Here is a 25229-nt window from a genome sequence, read left to right on the forward strand (position 1 = left end):
TAGAATCCTCATTGCCTATTTTCTTCAACGTTCTCTACCTTCTTTCAGATCCTATTGAATTCCCTTTCTTTTGTGCAGCTCCCTTAGTGAGATGCTAAAGAAACTCGTTCTGATTTAATAATTCATAATAGTAGATGACTGACAGCAGTTTAACCAACTTGGAACCATGTGCTCTTTTGAAGGAAGATATGTATTAACATGAATGAATCCTTAATTAGAAAAATTACAAGGATAGTCTGAAGGTGATGTAAAAATAAGTAGCAATGGTAGAACTATGCTTTAGGGCTCAGGGAGATATCACCCTGCTTCTGGAGTCAGTTGCATCTCGTTCTTGCTTTTCCTGGTCTCGTGTGCTGCTCCATACCTTTGAGCACTGCAGCACTTACTACAAGTCTAAGGTTCTGCTCCCACAGCTGCTTCTGTGACAGGAGTTGTGGATCTCCAGAGTGAGCACAGAGCGCTTGAGACTGGTAAAGGTAACTAACCATTTACACGTGTGAGTCATTCATTGATAAGTCACAACCTATTGGTGTTAGCTCCTTGCATGATAGTACAATGTTTACTGCAGGATATGGAAGCTGACCAAACTACTTTAGAGAGGAAAACTCTCCGACGGGCCATGTATTCAAGAGAAGCCAAAGCCCAGATGGAGGACGAAGACGAAGGTAGATCTTTTTTCTTTTATCTGGAACATTCTAATGGGATAACAGGATGTGAGGGTTTTTTTATGTGTGAGTGTCTCCATGAGGAATAATAAGCCACTTTGCCAGGGGAAAAAGTTAAATCAAGTAATACTGAAAATGGAAACAATAGGAGTCAAGGAAAGGTGGAAGTAATCCATCAACAGTCATCTTGAGGGCCTCCACAGAATGTGTCTTACTACAGTTGTTATGTGTGAGAAAGGCTTGAAAGGAAATGGCAGTGGATTCTAAGTAGATCTAGACTTTTGTTCAGAAAAATTGAAATTGTCTAGTATAATGACCAAATCTGCTTAAGAAAATTTCAATCCTTCAGAAATAAGTAATAAAGGGGAAATATGGCATTTTGAAGTAGCTGTATTTGATTCATTCAGTTCGTCTTCATGAGGTTTTCATGACAATATAGCCATGAAGGATAAGAAAATTAGAATGCCATTTGTTATGTTTCAGTTTTCCAGATCTGATAAGGTATACTGGGAAAAAAAGATTGACTGGAAATGTGAGGAATGAGATGAAATAATTACACTGCTTTGACATTCATTGCCAAGAATGTTGTGAGATAAACCACCTTTTAAGTCAATAGAGTAAATGCTTTATGACTCATTTCCCTTTGTAATTTTTGCTTACGCCTGCATTTCTACCAACCAATTAAAAAAAAACAGAGAAAATGTTCAAGTCAAATAGCACCAAAATGTGCTACTTTTATATTTCTGTATTTCAACAAATATTCATTGAGTGAATGAATTAATGAATGAAGGCTAAATTTTACTTTCAATTTCTATGATTAAAAATGTTCTTAAAGAATTTTTGGTGCTGTAAACAGACATCAGCTTCTAGAACTCTACACAAATTATTTCTAATGGGCTATAAGAGTGGAGTTGTACCCAATTATTCTGTTCAGTGTTTCAGTGGGGATGCTGACTGTGCCCTTGGCTTGCTGTGTTAATCCATATTCTCAGGTATAAAATAAGGTAATAGCACTTTGCTTACAGGGTAAATGAAGTAATATATGTTGAAGAGCCAATTACAGTACATATTACTTATTAGTTTGTTGCTGCAGGTCCTATCAGAATGCTCAAGCCAACAGTAGGGGAAGAAAAGAAGTAGAGGGTACTTCCTTTCTCTTAAGAGAAAGGAGTTGAGTCTTAAGAGACTCAACTCAAGTCTTAAGAGACTTGGAGTTGCACGTATTGTTTCTGTTTACTTATTATTGGCTCTGTCATTGCTTGGAAAGATTAAGTACTAGGAATGTGAGGAAATGCTGTCTTTAGCTGGGCAGCCATGGACAACTTTAAATTTCAATTAATATAGAAGCAAAGAATGGGTATTGGGGAGACAGCTAGCAAAGTGCAAGTGTCCACCTCTTTGATCATGCGAATTTCTAGTCTGTTCTTCTCACACAAAGGACATACCCCTACCAAAGGGGAGATCCTCTGAGACGTAGTCATTTACTGCATCCAGCTCAAATATCAGGATCTTTGGTGATGCTCAGTCTTCTCATCATAAACATATTTGGATCCCTGTGGTCTAATAACCTAAAAAGTAAAGACAAGTCCTTCCTCCCCACAACCTGATATGTATATAGTATAGTAGTGAAGTACATACAGGGTAACTTTAATGAATAAAGTTCCTTTGGAAAAGCAAAAGATGGGAACACAGTCACTGGACCATAGAAATGATCAAATTTTGATTGTCAGGAAATGCAAAACCTGCTTTAGCAGTGGAGTCATTCTTAAGGAAGCCCATCTTGGAGTTTCTAGATGGTTTAAACATCTGAGAGGAATTCCTGGCCCATTATCCTTTGTGTCCCCTGGCTTTGCCCACTGGAAGTCCTCCTTGGGGCCATAGACAGCATGGAGTATGCCCTCTTGTGCTATGCACAGATTTCAGAGCTTATTCCCTCCTGGTGCAGCTTTATAAATTCAGAAATTTGCAGGTCACAATATTGTAGATGTTTGTAAGCCAGGTATGTGGTTTTTGTTGGCAACACAATTCCTTCAATAACTTTGTAAGTTTCTTCCAGTCAATTTGATGTGCAGTAAATCAGCAAATAGTCTCATCCAGACGTAGATTTTACATTTATCACTCATTCATTCATTCATTTTTCACCTATTTTCAGAAAGAAATAACGTTTGCCCTGCTAAAAGCATTTAAAACTTCAATACTAATGCTTACATTTTTATAAATGTATGAATGTTTATATACTATTTGTGGTGCAATAAAAATTATATCTAGCTGGTGCCCATCTGAAGCTTAAACAAAAGTTTTTTGTATGTAGAGGAAGAAGAGGAGGAAGATGAGGATGATAACATGTCCACTGTAATGAGGCTCAGGACTAAAATGCCATGGAAAACCTGCTGGCGCTACCTGACATCTGGAGGATTCTTCCTGCTCATCCTGATGATTTTCTCTAAGCTTTTGAAGCATTCGGTCATTGTAGCTATAGACTATTGGCTGGCCACATGGACATCGGAGTACAGTATAAACAATACTGGAAAAGCTGATCAGGTACAATTGGTTCGGTTTTGTTTTTAAATCATCAAGGAAATATTGAGATTAACAGTGATACCTTCTTATCTAGTTAGATGCTTATATCCCAAATACCATAGGACTTCTGTGATAATTTAATAAGTTAATAATTACAACAGGACCTGAAATAGAATAAACTATCAAAAATGTTAAAATAGAAGCTATTATTAATACTTTTAAAGTTTATCATAAGAAATATTTAAATATAATGTTTAGACTTGTATTTGAGAGAGTCTATACATATATTTTTATATATGTTATACATATATACACACAGAGGACCTTTTTGTATTTGTTCTTATGGTATTTGATGTTAACTACCTACATCAGTGTATTAGCGGGTCATTTTGAGACTAGGAATGAGAAAAGTGAGCTCTACAACATAGAAAGCCAAGAATATGCCGCAAACCTGAAAACAAACTCTTTCTCTTCATCTGCTTTTAAGCAAGCCTTGAAGGAGAGTGAAGGGAGCAGGTGGAGGCTTGGCCTGTGGAATTATGGTGGGGATACTACCCTGGGCCTCAAAAAATTGCATTCCTTCAACCGTCTAAATGCATGCAAAATAATGAAGAAAACAATCTTGTCTGACATTGACATTTGGTTTTCTAGTAAGAAAGAACTCCATTGATAATTTCCTATGTGCTTTTTGTGTTGGTTGCTTTTTAGACCTACTATGTGGCTGGCTTTAGCATACTCTGTGGAGCAGGCATTTTCCTTTGCCTTGTTACATCCCTCACTGTAGAATGGATGGGTCTCACAGCTGCCAAAAATCTTCACCACAACCTTCTCAATAAGATAATCCTTGGACCAATAAGGTAAAACAGTGGTTATTTATCACTCCCACACATAAAATAATAAAAATATGCATTTTTCAATTTAAGTGGAATGTGAAAGTTAGAAGAATTTCTTTAGTCCTTGAGCAAATGAATAGGGAGCTTCTCATTTTCATGACACTAAGATGCCCATTAGCAATGCCCAGGTTCCAAATAGTTTAGTATTATCATATACTTCCATCTGTTTATTGCCTAGGTTTTTTGATACCACACCCCTGGGACTGATTCTCAATCGCTTTTCAGCTGATACTAATATCATTGATCAGGTGAGTAACTGGGTTACTTCCAAGTTCAAAAATTAGTTTCACAATGTAAGCTAAATAGCATTTTAAGATAAAGTATAATTCTTATTAACAATAGAGGATTTCTGAAATTTAAATAAAGGCCCATTTGTATTTGTATCAATATAATACATGCAAATGATATCTAGAATGAAATCTTAAAGGAAAATCTTAACTCAGACTAATTTGTACATGTAGAAGAAGAAACTTGGAGAACCATCATGAAGTAAAGAATGATTGAATATTTAAAATTTTTGATTATAAAAAATTGTTTTGATTAAAGTCATATCAGCATTCACAGTATAAAGTTCTTAAAAGTTTAGTATTCATGCAGAATTTCTCTCAGAAGTGAAGGATGGGATGCCAAGCTGTCTTAAAGTCCTTTACTTTTATTAGATTGGTTCTTGAAGCTTCAGATGGTGTGATACTTTAGGAAAAATTCCAGGAATGCCAAGTTTAGCCTAAGATCCTTAGGAATCTAAAAGTTTGTTTGAAATAAAAGACATCACACTCTGAAATTATATCACTCTATAAGTGGAACCCTTTGGATGACTGAGAAAGGAATTCATCATATCCAGCCCTTGCCTTTTCTGACTTTCCAGAGTAGCATTCGGAATACCGAAATGGCCCTCAATTTAGAAAGAGGGTTGATGCATGCAGCTGACTGCAGAGTATGATGAGAAGTTTTGATGTTTTCATGGCATTGGTGTTAGGTCAGACTGCACCTAAAACCTTTCTAAGGAATACACATTAGAAAAGAAGAAATGAAACACTCATTATTTAGAAGATGACATGATTGTCACTTAGAGAATTCAAAATAATTAGTAAAATAACCAATTAGAAAAGTCAGCAGAGTATCTACATAAGATATATCATATGAAAAGCAGCAACTTCCTCTATACCAATTTAAGAAAATAGTGAAAAACAAACTCCATAACAATAAAACCTATAAAAACAGAAATAAACTTAATGTGAAGAAAATATGTTCAACAATCCCAGAAGTCATAACAATCCTGTATAGAGAAAGAATTTCCCTATTAGATATTTTTTAAATACTACAAAATTCAAGCACTCTGTTAATTGCAGAAGACAAGTAGGTCAAAAGAGCAGCATGGAGAATTAAAAAACTCCATCTTATGTAGAAATTTAACAGTATAAATGTGGCATCTTAATAAGGAAAGGATTAATTTTTCAATAAAGGATATTGGGATAATTAGCTATCCAAAAAATACAAAGCAAATGCATATAGCATAGAGGTGGTCATATTAAAACATAAAGCTATAAACTAATGTAGGAAAATAGTTTTAGAATCTTGGGGTGGGAAAGGTCTTTCTCAGTAAGACAAAGAACTCAGAAACAACAAGGAAAATAGGTTACTTTTGAGCCCACAAGTCAACAGAAATGACTATAAAAAACTTTAAATTGTGATTGAGCTAAAAGCACCAAAGATAAATTTAAATACAATAGATAACTGGGAACAAAAATTTGCAAATATTTTTTAAATAAACATAATATATACAGAGCATCTAAAAATCAATAAGGAAAAATTAATTCACTCAAAAAAGCCCAAAGGATACGAGGAAGCAATTACAGAAAATTAATTTAAATGTATTACAGTAGAGGAATAGCTAAATAAGCTAATACTATGCAACCATTAAAAAGAAATAGATTTGTATACACTGCCATGGGAAGATTTACAGTCTGTCTTGCTCAGTAAACAAACACATGAATGAATAATATTTATAGTACAGTGTCATTTACATAAAACACCCAAGGTAAATAGGTAGATAGACAACTAATCAACAACATGTTGATAGATAAATAGACAGACACAATAAACTATGGGATTTGAGTGAAGAATTGCTTAGGGTGAACATGCTTATACACTACTTTGGTAGTTAACTGTATAACTATCAACATAAGAATAGGTATTTTTGTTACATTGTAGCCAATATTTCACTGGGCTAATCATATTTTCCTTTTAAACTACCCTAATAGCACATCCCTCCAACCTTGGAATCTCTAACTCGCTCAACACTGCTCTGCCTGTCTGCCATTGGGATGATTTCTTATGCTACTCCTGTGTTCCTGGTTGCTCTCCTGCCCCTTGGTGTTGCCTTTTATTTTATCCAGAAATACTTTCGGGTTGCCTCTAAGTAAGTAAAACAGCGTCCCACTCATTTTCAAAAGCTTATCTACAGTCAGCCCTCTCTATTTATGGGTTCTGCCAACAACGGATCAAAAATATTTGGAAAGAAAACATCCCACGAAGTTCCAAAACACAAAACTTGAATTTGTCATGTGCCGAGTACTACATTGAATACACACTGATGAAGCGATGTGTGATGTGTTGCCATTGAATTAGGTAGAATAAGTAACATACAGATGATTTAAAGTATATGGGATGATGTATGTAGGTTATATGCAAATGCCACCCATTTTATATAAGGGACTTGAGCATCTGCAGATTTTGGTATCCATGGGAGGTCCTGGAATCACTTCCCCATGGGGACAATTGTATTCGATTTACTGTGATCTACATTTGCTGTAGTGTTTTTCAAGATAAGATGTGGAATTTAGAAATGCAACCTATATGAAACATAATGAAATCTATCCTGACATTATGATTCATTTAGGTATCAATTAATATTATAATTATACCTATAATTGGTTGTCTGGGCCTTACCTAGTCCTGGACATATATTAACATGTGGATTGATCTATTGAGTTTTGAGTTCTAAGACTGACAAATTTTTCACTCCATGGTCCTTTTTCTGAACATGACATTGATAGAAAACAAAAAATCAAACATAGTCCGGGCGTGATGGCCCATGCCTGTAATCTCAGCACTTTGGGGCTCTGAGGCGGGCGGATCATGAGGTCAGGAGTTTGAGACCAGCCTGACCAACATGGTGAAACCCCGTCTCTACTAAAAATACAAAAATTAGCCAGGTGTGGTGGCACCCGCCTGTAATCCCAGCTACTCAGGAGGCTGAGGCAGTAGAATCGCTTGAACCCGGGAGGCAGAGCTTGCAGTGAGCTGAGATCACGCCACTGCACTCTAGCCTGGGTGACAGAGTGAGACTCTGTCTCAAAAAAAAAAAAACCAAAAAAAAAAAAACAGAAAACCAGAAACATAATCCCAAAGAGTAAGTGATTTAATATTATTATACTCTACAAATGGGAAAAAAAATATTCGTTTAGGATTTGTCATTTACTGAGATGTTGAATAAATGAAATATAATACCAGCTGTTTTAAAATTTCCAGTTTAACTTTGAAACCCCGCTATATATAGTATAGTAAAGTTTGTTATTTCAACAAATACTAAGCACTCATTGTGTCGCAAATAGCTGTGTTAAGCCATGTGACAGGTGAAGAGATCGATATGACAGGGACCTGTTCTCAAAAAATGTATAGTCTCTAAGGAAGATAAAACATATACAAAGTAATCCTAATATGTGGATAAGTGCTAGAATAAGAAGGTAGGTATTGAGTTTATTCAGGAAATTGAAAATGTTAATATGACTTGTGTGCAAGGAAGGTGAAAGAAAGTAGGAGGAGATAAGAAGAAAAGAAGAATTGTAGATGGGAACCTCCGAATGTATCATACAACATTTCATAATTTGAAGAAATAGTTGTTTCTCCCTCTTAGCTATGAATTAGGGTCCTTTAAATGTCAGGGATCCACATTTAGTCTGTTTTTCATCCCTAGACTCATCGTCTTTGCTTGCAGCAAATTCTGATCAAAATGGAGAAGCTAGTAATCAACTTCACATTTCTTTTCTTCTGATAATATTGCTGGTCTACTTGCTGGTGGGGCAAAGAAGTTCAGAGTTATTTCATTACTGCTGATGGTTTCCAAATCTGTCCTTGCCTTCTCAACACTGATATCAGTCATGTCTTACTTTAATCACATACTCATTTGGTCCTATTATTGCCCTTTATCAATACAAATGGAGTGCAAAGTTTGGGAAAATATTCCTAGTCCATCACAAATTTGAATTGTGAATTCTGTTCATCATCAGAATAATCTGTTAGAGACTAAAGTATGGAGAGGATGGTTATTTTAAAGAATTAATATTGACAATGGATTGTACACTATTCTTGTTTGAAATTGTCTGAAAGTTAGCAAATATAACCATATGATATTAAACCTCACAAACAAGGATCCTTCTAGATGTTGAGGTTCTTTAGAACTCATCCATGTTGAAAAGCTCAGGCAGCTTAACACGCCATTTTTGTATACACTAAAGAGAACTTAAGTGGGAAACTAGCTACAGGAAATGCTCTGAAAAAATGAATATTTAAAATCATGGATCAAATGCTTGCTTAGCTTTGTAAGTAACTGTTTCCTTCTTGCAAGAATACAAGATCAAGCTGTGCCCTCACCTCTTTGGTTTTATCAAACACAGTTTTATAAACAAAGCTTCCTCCTTCCACAGTATTTTTCCTTCACTCCAAACCTCAATGTAGTGACCACCTGTTGCTCGTGTCAGATTTACAAATAGCCATTTGGTTTTATGTTTAAAAATAACAGACTATTCACATTCCTTCATATTCCTTCTCCCACTTCCTTCTATCTTTCTCTCCCCCAATTCCCATGTGAAAATTCTGAATGAGGGAATCCATTTTAGAAACTCCATTTTGAAAAGACTTGCATTTGTTTTGGCAACTAGACTACATTGGCAGCCAGGAATGGCATAAGTTAATTGTTGAAGATTATGGAACCATGTTCATCCGTTCAGTTGACCCTCACAGGTGAATGCCAACACTACTTCTCTAATCTTCTCAACCCCAAAAACCTAGAGAAGGGCAGGAAAAAAGGTCTGAAAAGTAAAAAATGGAATGCATTGAAACATGTGATATAACTGTTAGCCTATCTTCTATAAATTCTAGCTCATGTGGTTTAAAGAAAAGTTGTCATGAATATATCTTTATCAAAATGGTCAGATTCAGCATTTCCATTCATTCAGTATATGTCTGTGTTTTATGTACATGTGGTTCCTTAGAGAAACTGTGAATGGAAGTTCCATGAAGGCAAGGATTCAAACTCACTGTGTCCAATACTAAACTCATTATCTTTTCCCTCCAAATGTCTTCTTTCTGTGCCCCTGACCACCACTCTGGTAAACAGCACTGTCACTTTTCAAGTCTGTTAAACTAGAAATAGCCAAGCTATATGTGACTCTTGTTTACCCTGTGAAAACTAATTGATCATCACAGCAAATAGGGCTTCTTCTGACTGTCTCACATTCCCCTACTTCTTATTTTAAACTTGACCAGCATCACATTAATTCTGAACATTTTTTTAAAAACCTCTTATATGGACTATATTAACTGATCTTCCTCACTCACCCATTCTCTTTCATCCTGTACACTGTCTCCCAAGTTATGTTGATTAAAGGATCAAACGACAGCTCTGATTACCTTCTTTCTGTTTTATTTTTGAGACAGCGTCGGGCTTTGTCACCCAGGCTGGAGTGCAGTGGAGTGATCTTAGCTCACTTCAACCTCTGCCTCCTGGGTTCAAGTGATTCTCCTGCCTCAGCCTCCTGAGTAGCTGGGATTACTGGTGTGCACCACCATGGCTGGCTAATTTTTTGGTAGAGACAGGGTTATGCCATGTTGGCCAGGCTGGTCTCAAACTCCTGGCCTCAAGTGTCCACCTGCCTCAGCCTCTCAAAGTGCTGGGATTACAGGTATGAGCCACCGCACCTGGCCAGATTACCTTATTTCTAGTCTTCAGCGATTTTTTTCAGCCCATTAAGGATGTTTCTACAATCCACTGTCACCCTTACAAGGCCATATCCTTTACATAGCCTCTTCCTACTACAACAGCCCTAAAGGACTCTGGGCACCAGACAGATTGAACTTGCAAGATTCTCCAGACACCAGTGCTTGTTCTTGTTATTTTTCTTCTTGTCTATTTTGTAGAAGCCCTCATCAAGCTTAAGGTCTCGCCTAAATTCTACCTGCTTAAGGAAAATCCCACCAATGTCCTAGGTATGAATTAAGTGCTCATTCCATTGAATCCTGTAGCAGTTTACTTTGGCTGTTACACAGAGATGATAGTTTTGTACAACACATTATGTTCAGCCTCTACCTGTATTCATTATATACCCATCTTTCTCTTCCTCTTTAGATTGTAAGCTGTTGAAGTTTTTGTTGAGTGCTAGGGGAAAAAAATTCAATGAGGAAAACAAATACAGTGACAAAATAACTTTCTCTTAAAGAATAAACATGGTAGTCTTTGAGTCTGGATGCACATGAAGTTTATTTTTGCCCCTCTCTCTACTAGGGACCTCCAGGAACTTGACGATAGTACCCAGCTCCCTCTGCTCTGTCACTTCTCAGAAACAGCAGAAGGACTCACCACCATTCGGGCTTTTAGGTGAGTAAACACATTTTTATATTAGCTGACTAGGCAATTACATCATCAACAAATATTTTTCTACAAATAACTGATCATTGCTTTCATTTTGTTTGATATCCCCATTGTGTGCCTGATGGTGTACTAAACCAAGAATAAGAAAAATGTGGTGTAAATGATCAGAGTTAGAGTTTACTCATCCAAAATGCTAACTATAATAAAGGATGAAGCAACAGATAGGAAAAATACTAGCTATGTGACTAGGATAAGGCATCTGAATTCTCTAACCTTGGTTTCCTCATCTATTAAATGGAGAAAGTCAATTTTGCTTCTTAGGGTCATTGGACTAGTTAATATTATCCCTGCGAAGTATTAACCACACTGACTATTGAAGAAGCATCCAATAAACAAGTTAAAATAAATGTATAAATAATAATAGTAATAATAATTCTCACAAAAGAAATACTATTACACCAAAGTTGTTTTAGAATTTAATCCTTTTTCTTCAAGGTTTGTAAACAGAGTAATAACCTAAACTTTTGATCAAGAGTGTTTACTTTCAAAAAATTACCTATCCCAATTTTCCTGTTCAAGTCAGATTAGCAAAGAAGGTGATATTACTGAATATTTCATTTAATCTAGAAAATTGATATTTTAGTGTTATAACTTTCTGAAATCCTAATCGCAAGTATATATAGATTTTAACCAGAGATTTTTCTAACCTACGAAATTTATTTTTAAATATAGAATTGGGTCACAGAGTAGAATATAGAGAGACAACTATCCACAACATTATGTTCCACAGCACGTGTACATAATCTATGTAGGCGGCATCATGAAGCATTCATGCTTTCTGCACTGGTATGTTTTTCCATCATAATGTGCAATTCCTTTTATTGGAGATGTCAAAATTATTTATTGGCATTGAATGTAGATATTAACATGAAATTTATATTCTAACAACCAGCAATGATCACTGGTATTAATATGTACACCATATTAAAGATTACTTTTTTCACCAAATAAGTCCTTTCAATTCAATTTATTTAAGAAACATTTGAGTACCGAACATATGCCAGGTACTATTCTTGCTGTAGATATATAAAGACTAAAAAGACATGGCCTTTCATTTCCAACCAGCAAAAAGTGGCACTGTTGCCCTCCCTCCCCACATCCTCCCCACATACACCTGCCATGTTATCCTTTTTATTTCCTTTGTGATATTTATCTGAGTGTTTTAAATCATCTTTTTTATTTGTTTACAAGTTATCTGTCCTTTCCAACTGGAATGTAAGCCCTATCAGTTCATCCCCCACTTTTTCTTTTTTTGTTGTTGTTGTGGCATCATTAGCTGGGAAAAGTGCCTGGGACTAAGTAAGTGCTCAATAAATATATATTGACTAAGTAGCTAACATGGGCTGTGTTAAGGAGCTCACAGCCTAGTAGGAGAGAGGGCTTAAGAAAAAAAATAGCAACACAGCATGATACATAGTCTAATATCACAAGAAACAACTGTGTCAGAGAGCAGGGTAGCACTCTGTCTAGAAGGAATGGGGAGATAATTATTGAATAACAAATTTTTGAATGAGGAATAATTGACCTGGCAGATACAGGAGATAGAATATTGAAAGAAGATATAACAGATGTGTGAAAATATAAAGATTTCTATTTTATATGGAAATCAAAAGAGTCCAGTACTGTTGGAACATAGATTAAGTACAGAGAAGCTGTCTGTGGCGATGAGGCTTGAAACCATAGTAGAGGCCAGTACACAAAGGGCATTGATAAGTATCTTTAAATAACTTAGACTGGATCCTTTCAATGTGTGGTAGTCACTGAAGAATTTTGAGCAGGAAAGTGATATGATCAGAGTTGTGTTCATCACAATAACTCTGGGATACTACTATGAACTGGGGATGGTTAATGCCCAAGACAAGGAGACTCCAGGAGGCTGTTGCAGTGGTCCACATGAGAGATTACAAAGGCAGGATAAGGAACTAAGGACCGGGAGAGAAAGCACAGATTTAAGGAATATTTAGGAAGTGGGAACAATGAGATTTAGGAGAAAATTGAATGTGAAGAGTAAGGTTGAGGGAGAAGTTGAAGGTGATTCCTTCTAAGTTTCTGATTCCATGAGTAGGTAGTTTTCCAAGTTAGGAAACTGAAGATGATGTGGAGGATTGGAGAAGGAGTTCATGAGTCTGGTTATGAACATGTATAGGTAGTAATGAGATATCCAGCTGGACTGTTTTTGATCATTTTGGTATACAGGTCTGATGTCTAAGAGATATCTAAGGGCAGAAGATACAGGTTTGAGTATCATTCTTTTATGGATAATAGTTAAAGTTTTGGCCATGGATTTGATTGCTGAGGGAGATGGTGCAGACTAAGAAAAGAGGAGCTTGCAGAAAAATTTCAGACTACCAGCACTTAAAGAAAAAGTAGATAAAAAAGATCCTGTGGAAAATATGATCTGCCAATTGCTGCCTCATTAAACAAAGCTGGTCCTCTTAGGTTAAGAGTAAGATAGGTTATATTACTTGTCCCTCCAAATATCCTTTTATATTTGGCTAACCAGTGCCTATCTCATTGCTGAAATATCAGTCCATGATTATCATCTACTGTGGTAAGCCTTCTCTGAATGTTAGAATGTAGAGTCCATGTCCTTCTTAGATCTCTATGTTAAGTTGTATCCTAAACTTAGCACACTGCATCATAATCAACTGTTTGTGTGTTTGCATTCCTCTACAAGATTGGGAGCTACTTAAGAGCTGTAATGTGTCCTTCATCTTAATCTTTAGAATATTGACAGAGTCAGTTACATACTAGGTGTCCAAATGTTTTGTGAATAAATTAAAGGACACTTCATTGCTCAACCTACTACTTTCTGTTAATATCTCCATGGCTCTTTACTTCAACATCTATCTGCTTCCAGCCCTCCTAATTTGGACAGACTGTTTGAATTATGTTCCCAGTCAGCTTGCTCAATAAAGGGGAAGGGTTGATGTTGCCCCTTGTCATGGTCTCAGTCTTTCAACTAAAAATCCTATTGAGCTCCTCCTGCTCCTGGCCAACCCCAACATAGGCCAGCCTGATGCCATCAAATCCAAACCAATGCCTTGTTTATGGGAGGAGGATCTACGTCTTGGCAACCTTGATGTTGTGACTACTAGTTTAGCAAGTTGGTCCCTGTAAAGATCAACTATCCTATGAGTGAGAAGTTAATGGTGGGAAAGATCAGTTCACTGGGCTCCCTCCTCATGTGCGCACTGCGTGTGTGTGTGTGTGTGTGTGTGTGTATGTATATAATGTTATATATGCTATATGTATAAGTCATATATATATATCATTTTCAGCCCCTCTTTTATTCTTCTGGATATATATATATATATATATATATGAAAGGAACAGATGGATGGAAAAAGACACATTCGATTCCTGACCACAAGTACCAAATGGATATACATATACATATATATATCCAGATAGGAGAGGCCAGCACCCAAGCACTTTGCCTCCCTAGAGGCCATTAAAGGCCCTTAAGTGGTCAGCTGAAATTTTTGATAGCCCTTTATCCAAATGGCACCTTCTGGTAAGTAAACCTTTACCTGTAGCAGCTCTACCCAGGTCAAGGACAGGTCTGGAAAGCCTAAGGGACTGCACTACCTGTGTTTGATGCATATTACCCTAGGAAACACCACTGTAATGCACCTCAATTCAGTCTTGTCCATTTCCTTCCAAGACCTCAATGACATATAAGTGCCAAATGTTAATACTTAATAGGGCAGAACCCATCTTCCTACTAAGGGAGAGGAATTCAGACCAGTTGGGAAAATAAGCCATCTAAGTAGTAGGCAAAAAATCAGGATAGTCGCATCATTGGAGTTAATCAAGTGAGCATTTAAAAAAGAAATTGAATGGTCAATAGTAATAACAACATAAAAGAAGAATAAAAAAGAATTAAAAGTGTCCATTGGATATGGCAACCATGAAGCTATTGATAACCTTAGCAAGAACAGTAATGATAAAGTGGAGAGAATCGAAGGCAAAATTCAGAGGGTTAAAAAATTAATTGGAAATCAGAACATGGACATGGCAAGGAAAAACTACTTTTTGAAAGAGTTTTACTGAGGTGGGAAGGAGTTTAGGAGAGCTAACTAAAAGAAGGAGCTTTTTTACTATTGCGTTTTCATTTTTAAGAGGATAATGAACTAGACATTTTCAAAGACTGAAGGGAAGAAGTGGAGATATAGGCGGGATGGGACAGTTAACGGAGAAGATTATTACAGCAGATTAGCAGGAGTATGTTAAGTGCCCAAGTGTGAAGACCACTTCAGCTTGAGGAGTATTTGGTACATAGCTCCTCTATGAAGGTATGAAAAGGATCTGAATAGATTCAGGAAAACTGGCAGGTGAAACAACAGGAAGTTGATGAGTTCAACATATAACAGCCTCTGTTTTCTCCTTGAAGGACAGGGGAAGTCATCTTCTGAGAGGGATGGGGACAAGAACAAGGCAGAGCATCGTGAAGGGAATGAGGAAGATTTAGAATGAAAGAGGAAATTGACCAAGAGTCAAGATTCAGATTTTTCATTTACCTTCTTCTCTAGACACATGAGCATAATTTAGCATTACTATCCTTAATTTTACATTAGGAAAACTTCTAGGTAGCTTTAAGTAGAACAAAATATTATGTTAAATTTCAATGCTTGAATTAGAGTTGGAAGAAACAAAAGACAACTCAACTTCTATCTGGAAGTACCTGCATGATACTAATCCAGGTTTAGATCCTCCAGAGTTCATTTTTTAATGTTTTATTTTAGTTTATTTATTTCAATAGGTTTTTTGGGAACAGGCAATTTTTTGTTACATGGATAAGTTATTTACTGATAATTTCTGAGATTTTGGTACACCTGTCACCCAAGCAGTGTACATTGTACCTAATGTGTAGTCTTTTATTCCTCACCCCTCTTCCATCCTTCACCCCAAGTCCCCAGAGTCTATCATATCATTCTTATGCCTTTGCATCCTCATAGCTTAGCTCCCACTTATAAGTGAGAACATATGATATTTGGTTTTCTATTCTTGAGTCACTTCTCTTAGAGTAATGGTCTCCAATTCCATCCAGGTTGCTGAGAATGCCATTATTTCGTTCCTTGTTATGGCTGAGTAGTATTCCATGATGTATATATACCACATTTTCTTTACCCACTCACTGGTTAATGGGCATTTAGGCTGGTTCCATATTTTTGCAGTTGCAAATTGTGCTGCTATAACCATGTGTGTGCAACTGTCTTTTTCATATAATGACTTCTTTTCCTCTGGGTAGATACCCACTAGTGGGTTTGCTGCATCAAATAGCAGTAATACTTTTAGTTTTTTAGGGAATCTCCATACTGTCTTCCATAGTGATTGCACTGGTTTACATTGCCACTAGCAGTGTAAATGTGTTCCCTTTTCACTACGTCAATATCTATTTTTTATTTTTATTTTTAAACTATGGCCATTCTTGCAGGGGTAAGGTGGTGTCTCATTGTGGTTTTACTTTGCATTTCTCTGATGATTAGGGACGTAAAGCATTTTTATTAACTATCATAAATATCAGCATTTTTAAACCCAAAAGAAGTCTTGAAAATGGGATGGCCCTGCTGCCATGGATAAAATTCTAGAATCCTTACATTTGGTACTTGTGGTCAGGAATTGATTGTGTCTTTTTCCATCCATCTGTTCCTTTCTTTCAAGCTATCTGGAGTCCCCAGAGTCTTGAACTCTTTGGAAAGTTAATATTTACTGATGAGGCTGCTTTTCCTCCCCTGCATTGAGGGTTCGTGGTGTACTCACATGAAGCAATGAACTCCCTCAAGTAGTTTACCACGAAAGCATCACAGTTAAATTAGACTGAGATTTTAGTGACCTTTCCTATTTTTTTCTTGTCTGACAGAATAAAGGTCTAAGAATGTTCAGAAGATGAGCTGGATATGGATGAAAAGATACAGGCTGAGTGTGTCAAAGTTTCCATTAGGAAAACAGAAGGTTTCTTGCCAAATAGAAACACGCAGAAAGAATGTTCACTGCATTTTCACCCCTCCCCTCTCACTGCTGCCTCAGACTATTGCCAGCTCCATTTACAAACTCTTTAAGAGTGGATCTGAAACAATATCCCAAAACTAGAGGAAGAGTCAAAAGTGTTCCAGATAAAGCACTTTGTCAGAATCAAGTGTTTGAGGTTCATCTCAAATGTAGTCCACTGGCTTTGGTCCACCTGGCCTCATCTCCAATCTCTCCATCACACAGTCCTCTAGGGAGAAGAACCTGTCTCAAGCCCCAGAACATGTGGCGCTTTCTCATTTCTGTGCCTTTTCTCACATTGTTCCTGCTGCGTAGAATGCCTTGTTCACCAAAAACATTCTGCTTATCCTTTAAAAACCTCACTCAGATTATCTTCCTTGTCCTTTGTGATACCTTGCTTAACCCTTCCTCTCTCTCCACCCTTCACTCCATTTCCTACCGTGCTGATCCTCTGCTTGGTGCAAATCATGCCCTTCCTTTATGTTCGTGTAGCATTTTGTGCATAAGATCCTTATAGCTAGACAGTGTGTTGCACCATTTTTACTTGCTAGTGCTGTGTTTCCTCCCTTCACTAGACAGTTGACCCTTCAAGGGAGTAGGTCATGTCTTGTTCCTATATCCTCAGTGGCTAGCATAATGTCTTGCTTAGAGTGGATGATTGTTAAATGCTCCCGAATGAATGGATGAAAATCTACCAAACATGTACCTAGCAAGTACAAAAAAGAATGAGCCAAGGTGGATGGATCACCTGAGGTCAGGAGTTCAAGACCATCCTGGCCAACATGGTGAAACCCCATCTCTACTAAAAATACAAAAATTAGCTGGACATGGTGGCACATACCTGTAGTCCCAGCTACTGGGGAGGCTGAAGCAGGAGAATCGCTTGACCCTGGGAGGCGGAGGTTGCAGTGAGCTGAGATCGCGCCACTGCACTCCACCCTGGGCGACAGAGTGAGACTGTCTCAAAAAAAAAAAAAAAAAAATGAGCCTTGCGTGTGTGTATATAGAGAGATGATAGATTGATGATAGATAGATAGATAGATAGATAGATAATCTTTATGGTTCATGTTCATTGTTTCAGTAAATCCTATAACCCTTTGAACATCCCCCCTACCCTTTAGTTGTTCTCTATATTCATCCCTAAAAAGGTCAGCTGGAGGGTAAGCTTGGACTGCTTAGTCCCACAGCATGAGTGCTGCCATTCAGGCCAGGTCCTCCTGTGCATGGCAGCATGGCATTTGGGTCATGGATACTCAACTCAACGTGAGGTAACTATTTAGCTATGATTGCTGAGTTCTCTGATTATTGTAGATTAGAGCTGACTGTCCGACTGAATTATCTATCTTTTTTGACATATTGGAATGATCAGATTGATTGGATAGATATCAAGCGTCTGCTTTATATTGGCCTGTATGGATTACTTCAGTGGGCCAAATGAACACCCCACCCAGGATATCTTCATTCTTTGACATATGATGATTTATTATACATTTTTACAATTTTACTTAAAAATTGGGGAGGTGAGTGGGGGAAGTGTTTTATCAAGAAGGAATCACTGCCATTTTGTCAGATGAAGTTTGCTTATTTCTTGCAAACATAACCCATAGATGGGAGGTCTCTATAAGACAAGCCGTGGCTGCAGAAAGTGAATAAATCACATTTTGATTTGGTATTTTCCCTACCTTCAAACCAGTTATTTTTATTCTATTATCCAGCCTTCCAATGTTTCTGTTATTCAGGAAAAATAATTGAGAAATAAAAAGAGACTATTGTTGTGATTTAGAGAAGATTTTTTCTACCATGTAACATGAATTTCTTTGAGATATTGGCTCAGATGTTTAAATGGATAGGGCTTTTAGTAACAGTTTTATTTATAAAATAGGTTACACAGAATTTGGTGTGATTTTATTGAGCACCAAGAATTAACTTAATCTGCGGAAGATCAATATCCAAACGATATATATCATAGAACCCTGAAAGTACACAGACCAAATTCCTTTTATGCAATGACCATCCTTACAAATACTTCAGAATTTGGGGGTGTAGAACATTTGCCATCATCTCTAGTGTCCCCCATCCTCTACTTGTTGCCACCCCAGTTTTTTTTTCTTTGGTTCCCAGAAATATTAGGCAAAAAGATAATTTTAAAAGTATATTTTTGCCAATTGCAAATGCATAGTTTTCTGTCTTCCCTGGTTCTGATCCAGCACTTCCCACCCAACTCTGTGTTGTTTGGAAAAGTAAAATAAATGCCACAAAATATCGGTAGAGTTGCATTTCTACACAATTTATCTTGGATTTTGTAAGTCCCTTTTAATATAGTAGGCTATGCTTTATTCTCATGGCTACAATAATTATGTGGAAATTTATGAACTGATCTTTAATACAATGTTGTTATTAGAAGGACTCTTTTTCCTAGTAAGGGTATAAGAAAGGAAATAAACACCTGACCACACCATCTCTACTAAGAATGCAAAGAGCAGTAGTAGCTGGTCTTTATTTTGAAGTAGAAGTCTATTTACTGGGCCGGGTGCGGTGGCACACGCCTGTAATCCCAGCACTTTGGGAGGCCAAGGCGGGCGGATCACAAGGTCAGGAGATTGAGACCATCCCGGCTAACACGGTGAAACCTCGTCTCTACTAAAAATACAAAAAATTAGCTGGGCATGGTGGCGGGCGCCTGTAGTCCCAGCTACTCAGGAGGCTGAGGCAGGAGAATGGTGTGAGCCCGGGAGGCGGAGCTTGCAGTGAGCCGAGATAGCGCCACTGCACTCTAGCCTGGGCAACAGAGCGAGACTCCATCTGGAAAAAAAAAAAAAAAAAAAAAAAAAGAAATCTATTTACTGACATTCCATGCCATCAGTTTGTCACTGTGTTGAGTAAATAGTGTAGTAGTAAGTGTGACTGCTTCTTATTACCTCTCCTGTTGTGTGGTTAACATCGTGTTTTTGTTTTCTGCAGGCATGAAACCAGATTTAAACAACGTATGCTGGAACTGACGGATACAAACAACATTGCCTACTTATTTCTCTCAGCTGCCAACAGATGGCTGGAGGTCAGGACGGTACGTTCATTTCATGATTTCGAAATGGAAACCAAATAGAGAAGACGCCTGCTGCAAAGAGGCAGACAGTTGTAAAAATTAGTCTTCCACTGAGATTCGGCACTAGCTTCACATTTTCTGGACTTTAAAATAGCTCAGATTTGTTTATGTTACAGATGAAGTTTGTCATAATGTTTTAGCTAATGACAAGACAAATAGCCCAAAAAGCAAAAATTCATTTTGTGTTCATTAGTTTCTAGATCACATAAGTTAATGGAATGGCAAATATTTGTATAACTTCAAATTTTTTTTTCCAAAAGAGCACATTTGGCAAGTGAACAGATGTACTCATTTCCTTCACTGAGTTGGTCCTGCCTGGAAGGATGGCAACTTTCTACATTTTAAGCCAGTGGAGGGTCATGTTAGTGCAAAATGTAGAAAACTACAGTTAATCATCTGTTGCCTTCTGTCTTGCATAATGTAGAAGAACAAGCACAAGCTTTGGCATCACACAGACTTGGTCTAGCAAGTTAATTTTAGTCCCAGTTCCTCATCTGTAAAATAAGAATGTGTACCTTGTACCTTGTGTGGGCATTGGATTAAAAGTAACATAAATCCCCTACTACACTGATTGGCAAATGCATTCAAGAAATGTCTTTCGAATGCATGCATGAATGAATAATGAATCGTACCTGCCCTGGTAGGGGGTTCATAAGCCAATGAGCTGGAGTATCAAGTAGGAGAGATGAGAAAGACATTCCAGAAGGCAAGGAATATAGTTTACAGTCTGTGCGATCCGGAACATGGATAAGCCACTTTGATGGTAATGTTGAGTTGAGTGTAATTTTTTAAATAGGTATTTGCCGGTTTTGAAAAGAAAAAGCATGTTTATCTCTACTATTGGGAGAATCTTATTTCCACTAATTGCGTTTCACTAACATATAGGCTTTCTTTCAAAACACAACAGAAAAGAGAAGGAAGATGGTAAAGGGAATTTAATAGGGTAGAAATGAGGGAGCCCAAATTAAAATCTGAGTAGTTGATTGATGGATACAGATTAAACAAGAATCTTGGACATCCTTGTGAGCTTTTATTATCATGATTTCTCACTGGTTTACAGAGATTCTCCTCAACTATATTAGTCATTATGTAGAAATTATTCAACAGCACAGCATAGTTATTTTTCACAAAGTTTTGACAGAAGTATTGGTTGCTGATAAATTCCCTCCAGGTAGCTGTGACAGTTGGAAGAAGGCAGGACAGAGTTTCTTGGGAATTACGTATAGATAAATAAAGGCAAGTGAAGTGTTACTTAGGATTTATCACAAAACCAAAACATTATTCCCAAACCCTATACAAACCATAATTCCATAATTCCTTGCTTTAATTCCTTGTTTTGATATGTGAGTGTGTGTGTGTGTGTGTGTGTGTGTGTTGTTCTATAAGGGAAAAAATCATATATGAATAATATAATTACTGATGAAATAGCTTAGTGAAAGAATGTCCCGAAATCATAAGGGAGAAATGTTAGCAGTTACCTTTGTATCTGGTTTTCCTGAACTTGAAGATCAAGTATGTCTTTTAGGGGCAAGCATATTTGCCTTGGACTTGAGGTGAGAGTCTGACCAACTCCTGTTTCTGCTCTTTAACACTTCCTGCTGTCAGATTAATGGATAAGTGTTGAACAAGAATCTTCAAGCAAACCATATGCTCTGCTCTCATAGCCAGAAGACAAGATATTAGAGCCTTAAGACTGCCAAGAAAGGGAAGGTCAGGAAAAATTAGAAAGGAACAGCAGCCAAACTCAAAATGGTTTAGTTTAGTTTGACTCATAACCCAATACTTTAACCCCCACGTGAAAAAGCAGTTGAACCTGTCTAAATATAATAGACTCTGTATCTTGAATTCCACCTGCAAAAAACAAAATACTGACACCTGAAACAGGAAGGGCAGAATAGGCCATTCATTTGGTTACTTTGTAATGCATTTGTTACTATGTCTTCTCCTTGCTTTCTGTGTATTAGAATCCTTCCAAGATTTGCAATCTAGTCTTATTACTAGAACTCTCCCTTAAAAATTAATACAAAATATTAAGGAGTATTTTATTTTCATTTCCAATGGGCAAAGATATATTTTGGCAAGAAACGTTTGTTGATTTATTGCAAGGTTCCAGGCATATCTGCTGACAGAAGTCAAGGTTCAAGGTCCTTTGTGTATGCTTTGCCTCCATCCATTGTATTTATATGTTAGTAACTTTAAATGGATAAACACGTGTACACACGCACACATGCACACCCCTCTAGACAATCTCAGAGATCCATTGTGAGACCAGTCGGATTCACTGTCGCTCTGCTCTTCTGAGTGAACTGAGAGTTTTCATTGGAACCAGGTGTATTTAAACATAAATACTATAATCCAAGAACATATGCCACAGTAGGAGTGTTAAATAAGGTAAATGACTTCTCCTGGGAAATAACCTTTTCTCTCAATTGTGCACATATAAATGACCTCATTACTACTGTGTTTCTGTGGGCATGTCCACATCACTGGAGACAGAATTTTAGTTTGGAATAACTGGATCTTGCGTGAGAAAAATGAAGTTGAGATATAGTACCTTGGAGAGTAGGGTGTGAACTGTTCTCTACACCCCATAGCTGGATATATTCTGTATTCTGCCTTGTAAGTCTTTTTTTTTTTTAAGTAATGAAAATTTCTAATTGGCCCAGTACATCTGCATTGATCTTATCTATGGTATCAACACAACCCCCTCTTTTTTGTATTACTCAGTAAGTTCACGTAAATATCTGCTTCTAGCAAATATTCTTAGAGTTCCCAGAGCAGGAATGCAACCAAAATGATATAAAGAAGGTCACTTCATTGGGCATAAATTAGAAGAGGCAAGCAGGATTTCTTCACACGGATTTCACCAACTCTAATTCATGGACTCAGAGCCATAATGGAAACGGGAGAAAACATGATATCATTGCTTTCTGTGGCTATCTTTCCCCTCCCTTCCTCTTTATGCCTAGTTTTAACTTTCCAAAACCATGTCACTGCTATTGACAGAAAATCTCAAGAAAGAAGAGAGAGAAACCAGAGTAGAAACACCTTTTGTTGAATTTGGGACGTTCTCCGAACCTCATCCAATTTTTGTTTATCTTTTTTTTTTTAATTATACTTTAAGTTCTGGGATACATACGCAGAACATGCATGTTTGTAACATAGGTATACGCATGCCATGGTGGTTTGCTGCACCCATCAACCCGTGATCCACATTGGGTATTTCTCCTAATGCTATCCCTCCCCTAGCCCCCCACCCCCTGACAGATCCCAATGTATAATGTTCCCCTCCCTGTGTCCATGTGTTCTCATTGTCTAACTCCCACTTATGAGTGAGAACATGCGGTGTTTGGTTTTCTGTTCCTGTGTTAGCTTGCTGAGGATGATGGTTTCCAGCTTCATCCATGTCCCTACAAAGGACATAAACTCATCCTATTTTATGGTTGCATAGTATTCCATGGTGTATATGTGCCATGTTTTCTTTATCCAGTCTATCATTGATGGGCATTTGGGTTGGTTCCAAGTCTCTGCTATTGTGAGCAGTGCTGCAATAAACATATGTGTGCATGTATCGTTATAGTAGAATGATTTATAATCCTTTGAGTATATACCCAGTAATGGGATTGCTGGGTCAAATGGTATTTCTGGTTCTAGATCCTTGAGGAGTGGCCACACTGTCTTCCACAATGGTTGAACTAATTTACCCTCCCACTAACAGTGTAAAAGCGTTCCTATTTCTCCACATCGTGTCTAGCATCTGTTGTTTCCTGACTTTTTAATGATTGCCATTCTAACTGGCATAAGATGGTATCTCATTGTGGTTTTGATTTGCATTTCTGTAATGACCAGTGATGATGAGCTTTTTTTCATATGTTGAGATAGAGACATGAAAAACCCTTCAAAAAATCAGTGAATCCAGAAGCTGGTTTTTTGAAAAGATCAACAAAATAGATAGACTGCTAGCCAGACTAATAAAGAAGAAAAGAGAAAAGAATCAAATAGATGCAATAAAAAATGATAAAGGGGATATCACCACTAATCCCACATCAATACAAACTACCATCAGAAAATGCAATAAACACCTCTATGCAAATAAACTAGAAAATCTAGAAGAAATGAATAAATTTCTGGACACATACACCCTCCCAAGACTAAACTAGGAAGAAGTCGAATCCCTGAATAGACCAATAACAAGTTCTGAAATTGAGGCAATAATTAGTAGCCTACCAACCAAAAAAAGCCCAGGGTCAGATGGATTCACAGCCAAATTCTACTGGAGGTACAAAGAGATGCTGGTATCATTCATTCTGAAACTATTCCAAACAACTGAAAAAGAGGGACTCCTCCCTAACTCATTTTATGAGGCCAGCATCATCCTGATGCCAAAACCTAGTAGAGACACAACAGAAAAGGAAAATTTCAGACCAATATCCCTGATGAACATCATTGCAGAAATCCTCCATAAAATACTGGCAAACCGAATCCAGCAGCACATCAAAAAGCTTATCCACCACCATCAAGTCGGCATCATCCCTGGGATGCAAGGCTGGTTCAACATACGCAAATCAATAAACGTAATCCATCACATCAACAGAACCAATGACAAAAACCACATGGTTATCTTAATAGGTGCAGAAAAGGCCTTCGATAAAATTCAACACCTCTTCATGCTAAAAACTCTCAAAAAACTAGATATTGATGGAACGTATCTCAAAATAATTGTTTATGTTTTTTAAAAAATACAGCGCTTTCTTTTCTTTTCCAAGTCATGTTAAATAAGAGTTAAGACAATCATGATTTTTCCTCTTTGTCTATGCAGACAGTTTTCCCTATGGAAGATCTAGCCTTGCCCACTGTATTCATGTCATATTCATTTTGAATTGGGAAAAAAATAAAGGCCATAACACACTCAAATCATAAAAGGACAAGAGACTAGAAGAATAAAATAATTTGGCTGGTAGAAAGCGGCTAGACTGTGGCTGGCCACCGGACTTGCTTTGGCAGCAGAGCGGACTGTTTTTCCTCTGGGTGCCAAGTGAAGCCGGCCGCGGTTGAGTGCAATGTGTCACTACAGCCTAACCTCTGATTGCTGCTTGCGTCCTCTCGTTCAGCACAGTATTTTCTCTTCATCCCTTTGGACTAAACAATTCCAGTTCTTTGGCATTGGTGTTTTCAGTTGCAAAAATGGTGTAACTTTATCTAAAGGCTGTCTTTCCAAGGCTTTGTCTTGCTGTGTGGTGGAAGGATAAAAGAAAATTCACATGAAGAAGCCAAAAATAAATACTTTAGAGTCAACAGGCTAAAGTGAAAATGGTCTTCAGGGTGAGCTTGCACAAGAGTCTATT

General features: G+C 37.3%; 1 protein-coding gene across 3 annotated transcripts in view; it reads left to right on the forward strand.

The window, feature by feature from the left end:
• ABCC9 (ATP binding cassette subfamily C member 9) overlaps positions 1-25229 on the forward strand; it is a 153073-nt gene that overhangs the window by 102818 nt on the left and 25026 nt on the right. For all 3 annotated transcript variants that reach the window (XM_063593166.1, XM_063593167.1, XM_008954322.5), the window contains 7 exons: positions 569-665; positions 2977-3206; positions 3894-4042; positions 4257-4326; positions 6340-6497; positions 10641-10733; positions 19743-19845. In XM_063593166.1, the coding sequence (XP_063449236.1) occupies positions 569-665; positions 2977-3206; positions 3894-4042; positions 4257-4326; positions 6340-6497; positions 10641-10733; positions 19743-19845 (900 nt within the window). The remainder of the gene's footprint in view (positions 1-568; positions 666-2976; positions 3207-3893; positions 4043-4256; positions 4327-6339; positions 6498-10640; positions 10734-19742; positions 19846-25229) is intronic.

Source organism: Pan paniscus, chromosome 10 (genome assembly GCF_029289425.2).
Source record: "Pan paniscus chromosome 10, NHGRI_mPanPan1-v2.0_pri, whole genome shotgun sequence".
Classification (NCBI taxonomy): domain Eukaryota; kingdom Metazoa; phylum Chordata; class Mammalia; order Primates; family Hominidae; genus Pan; species Pan paniscus.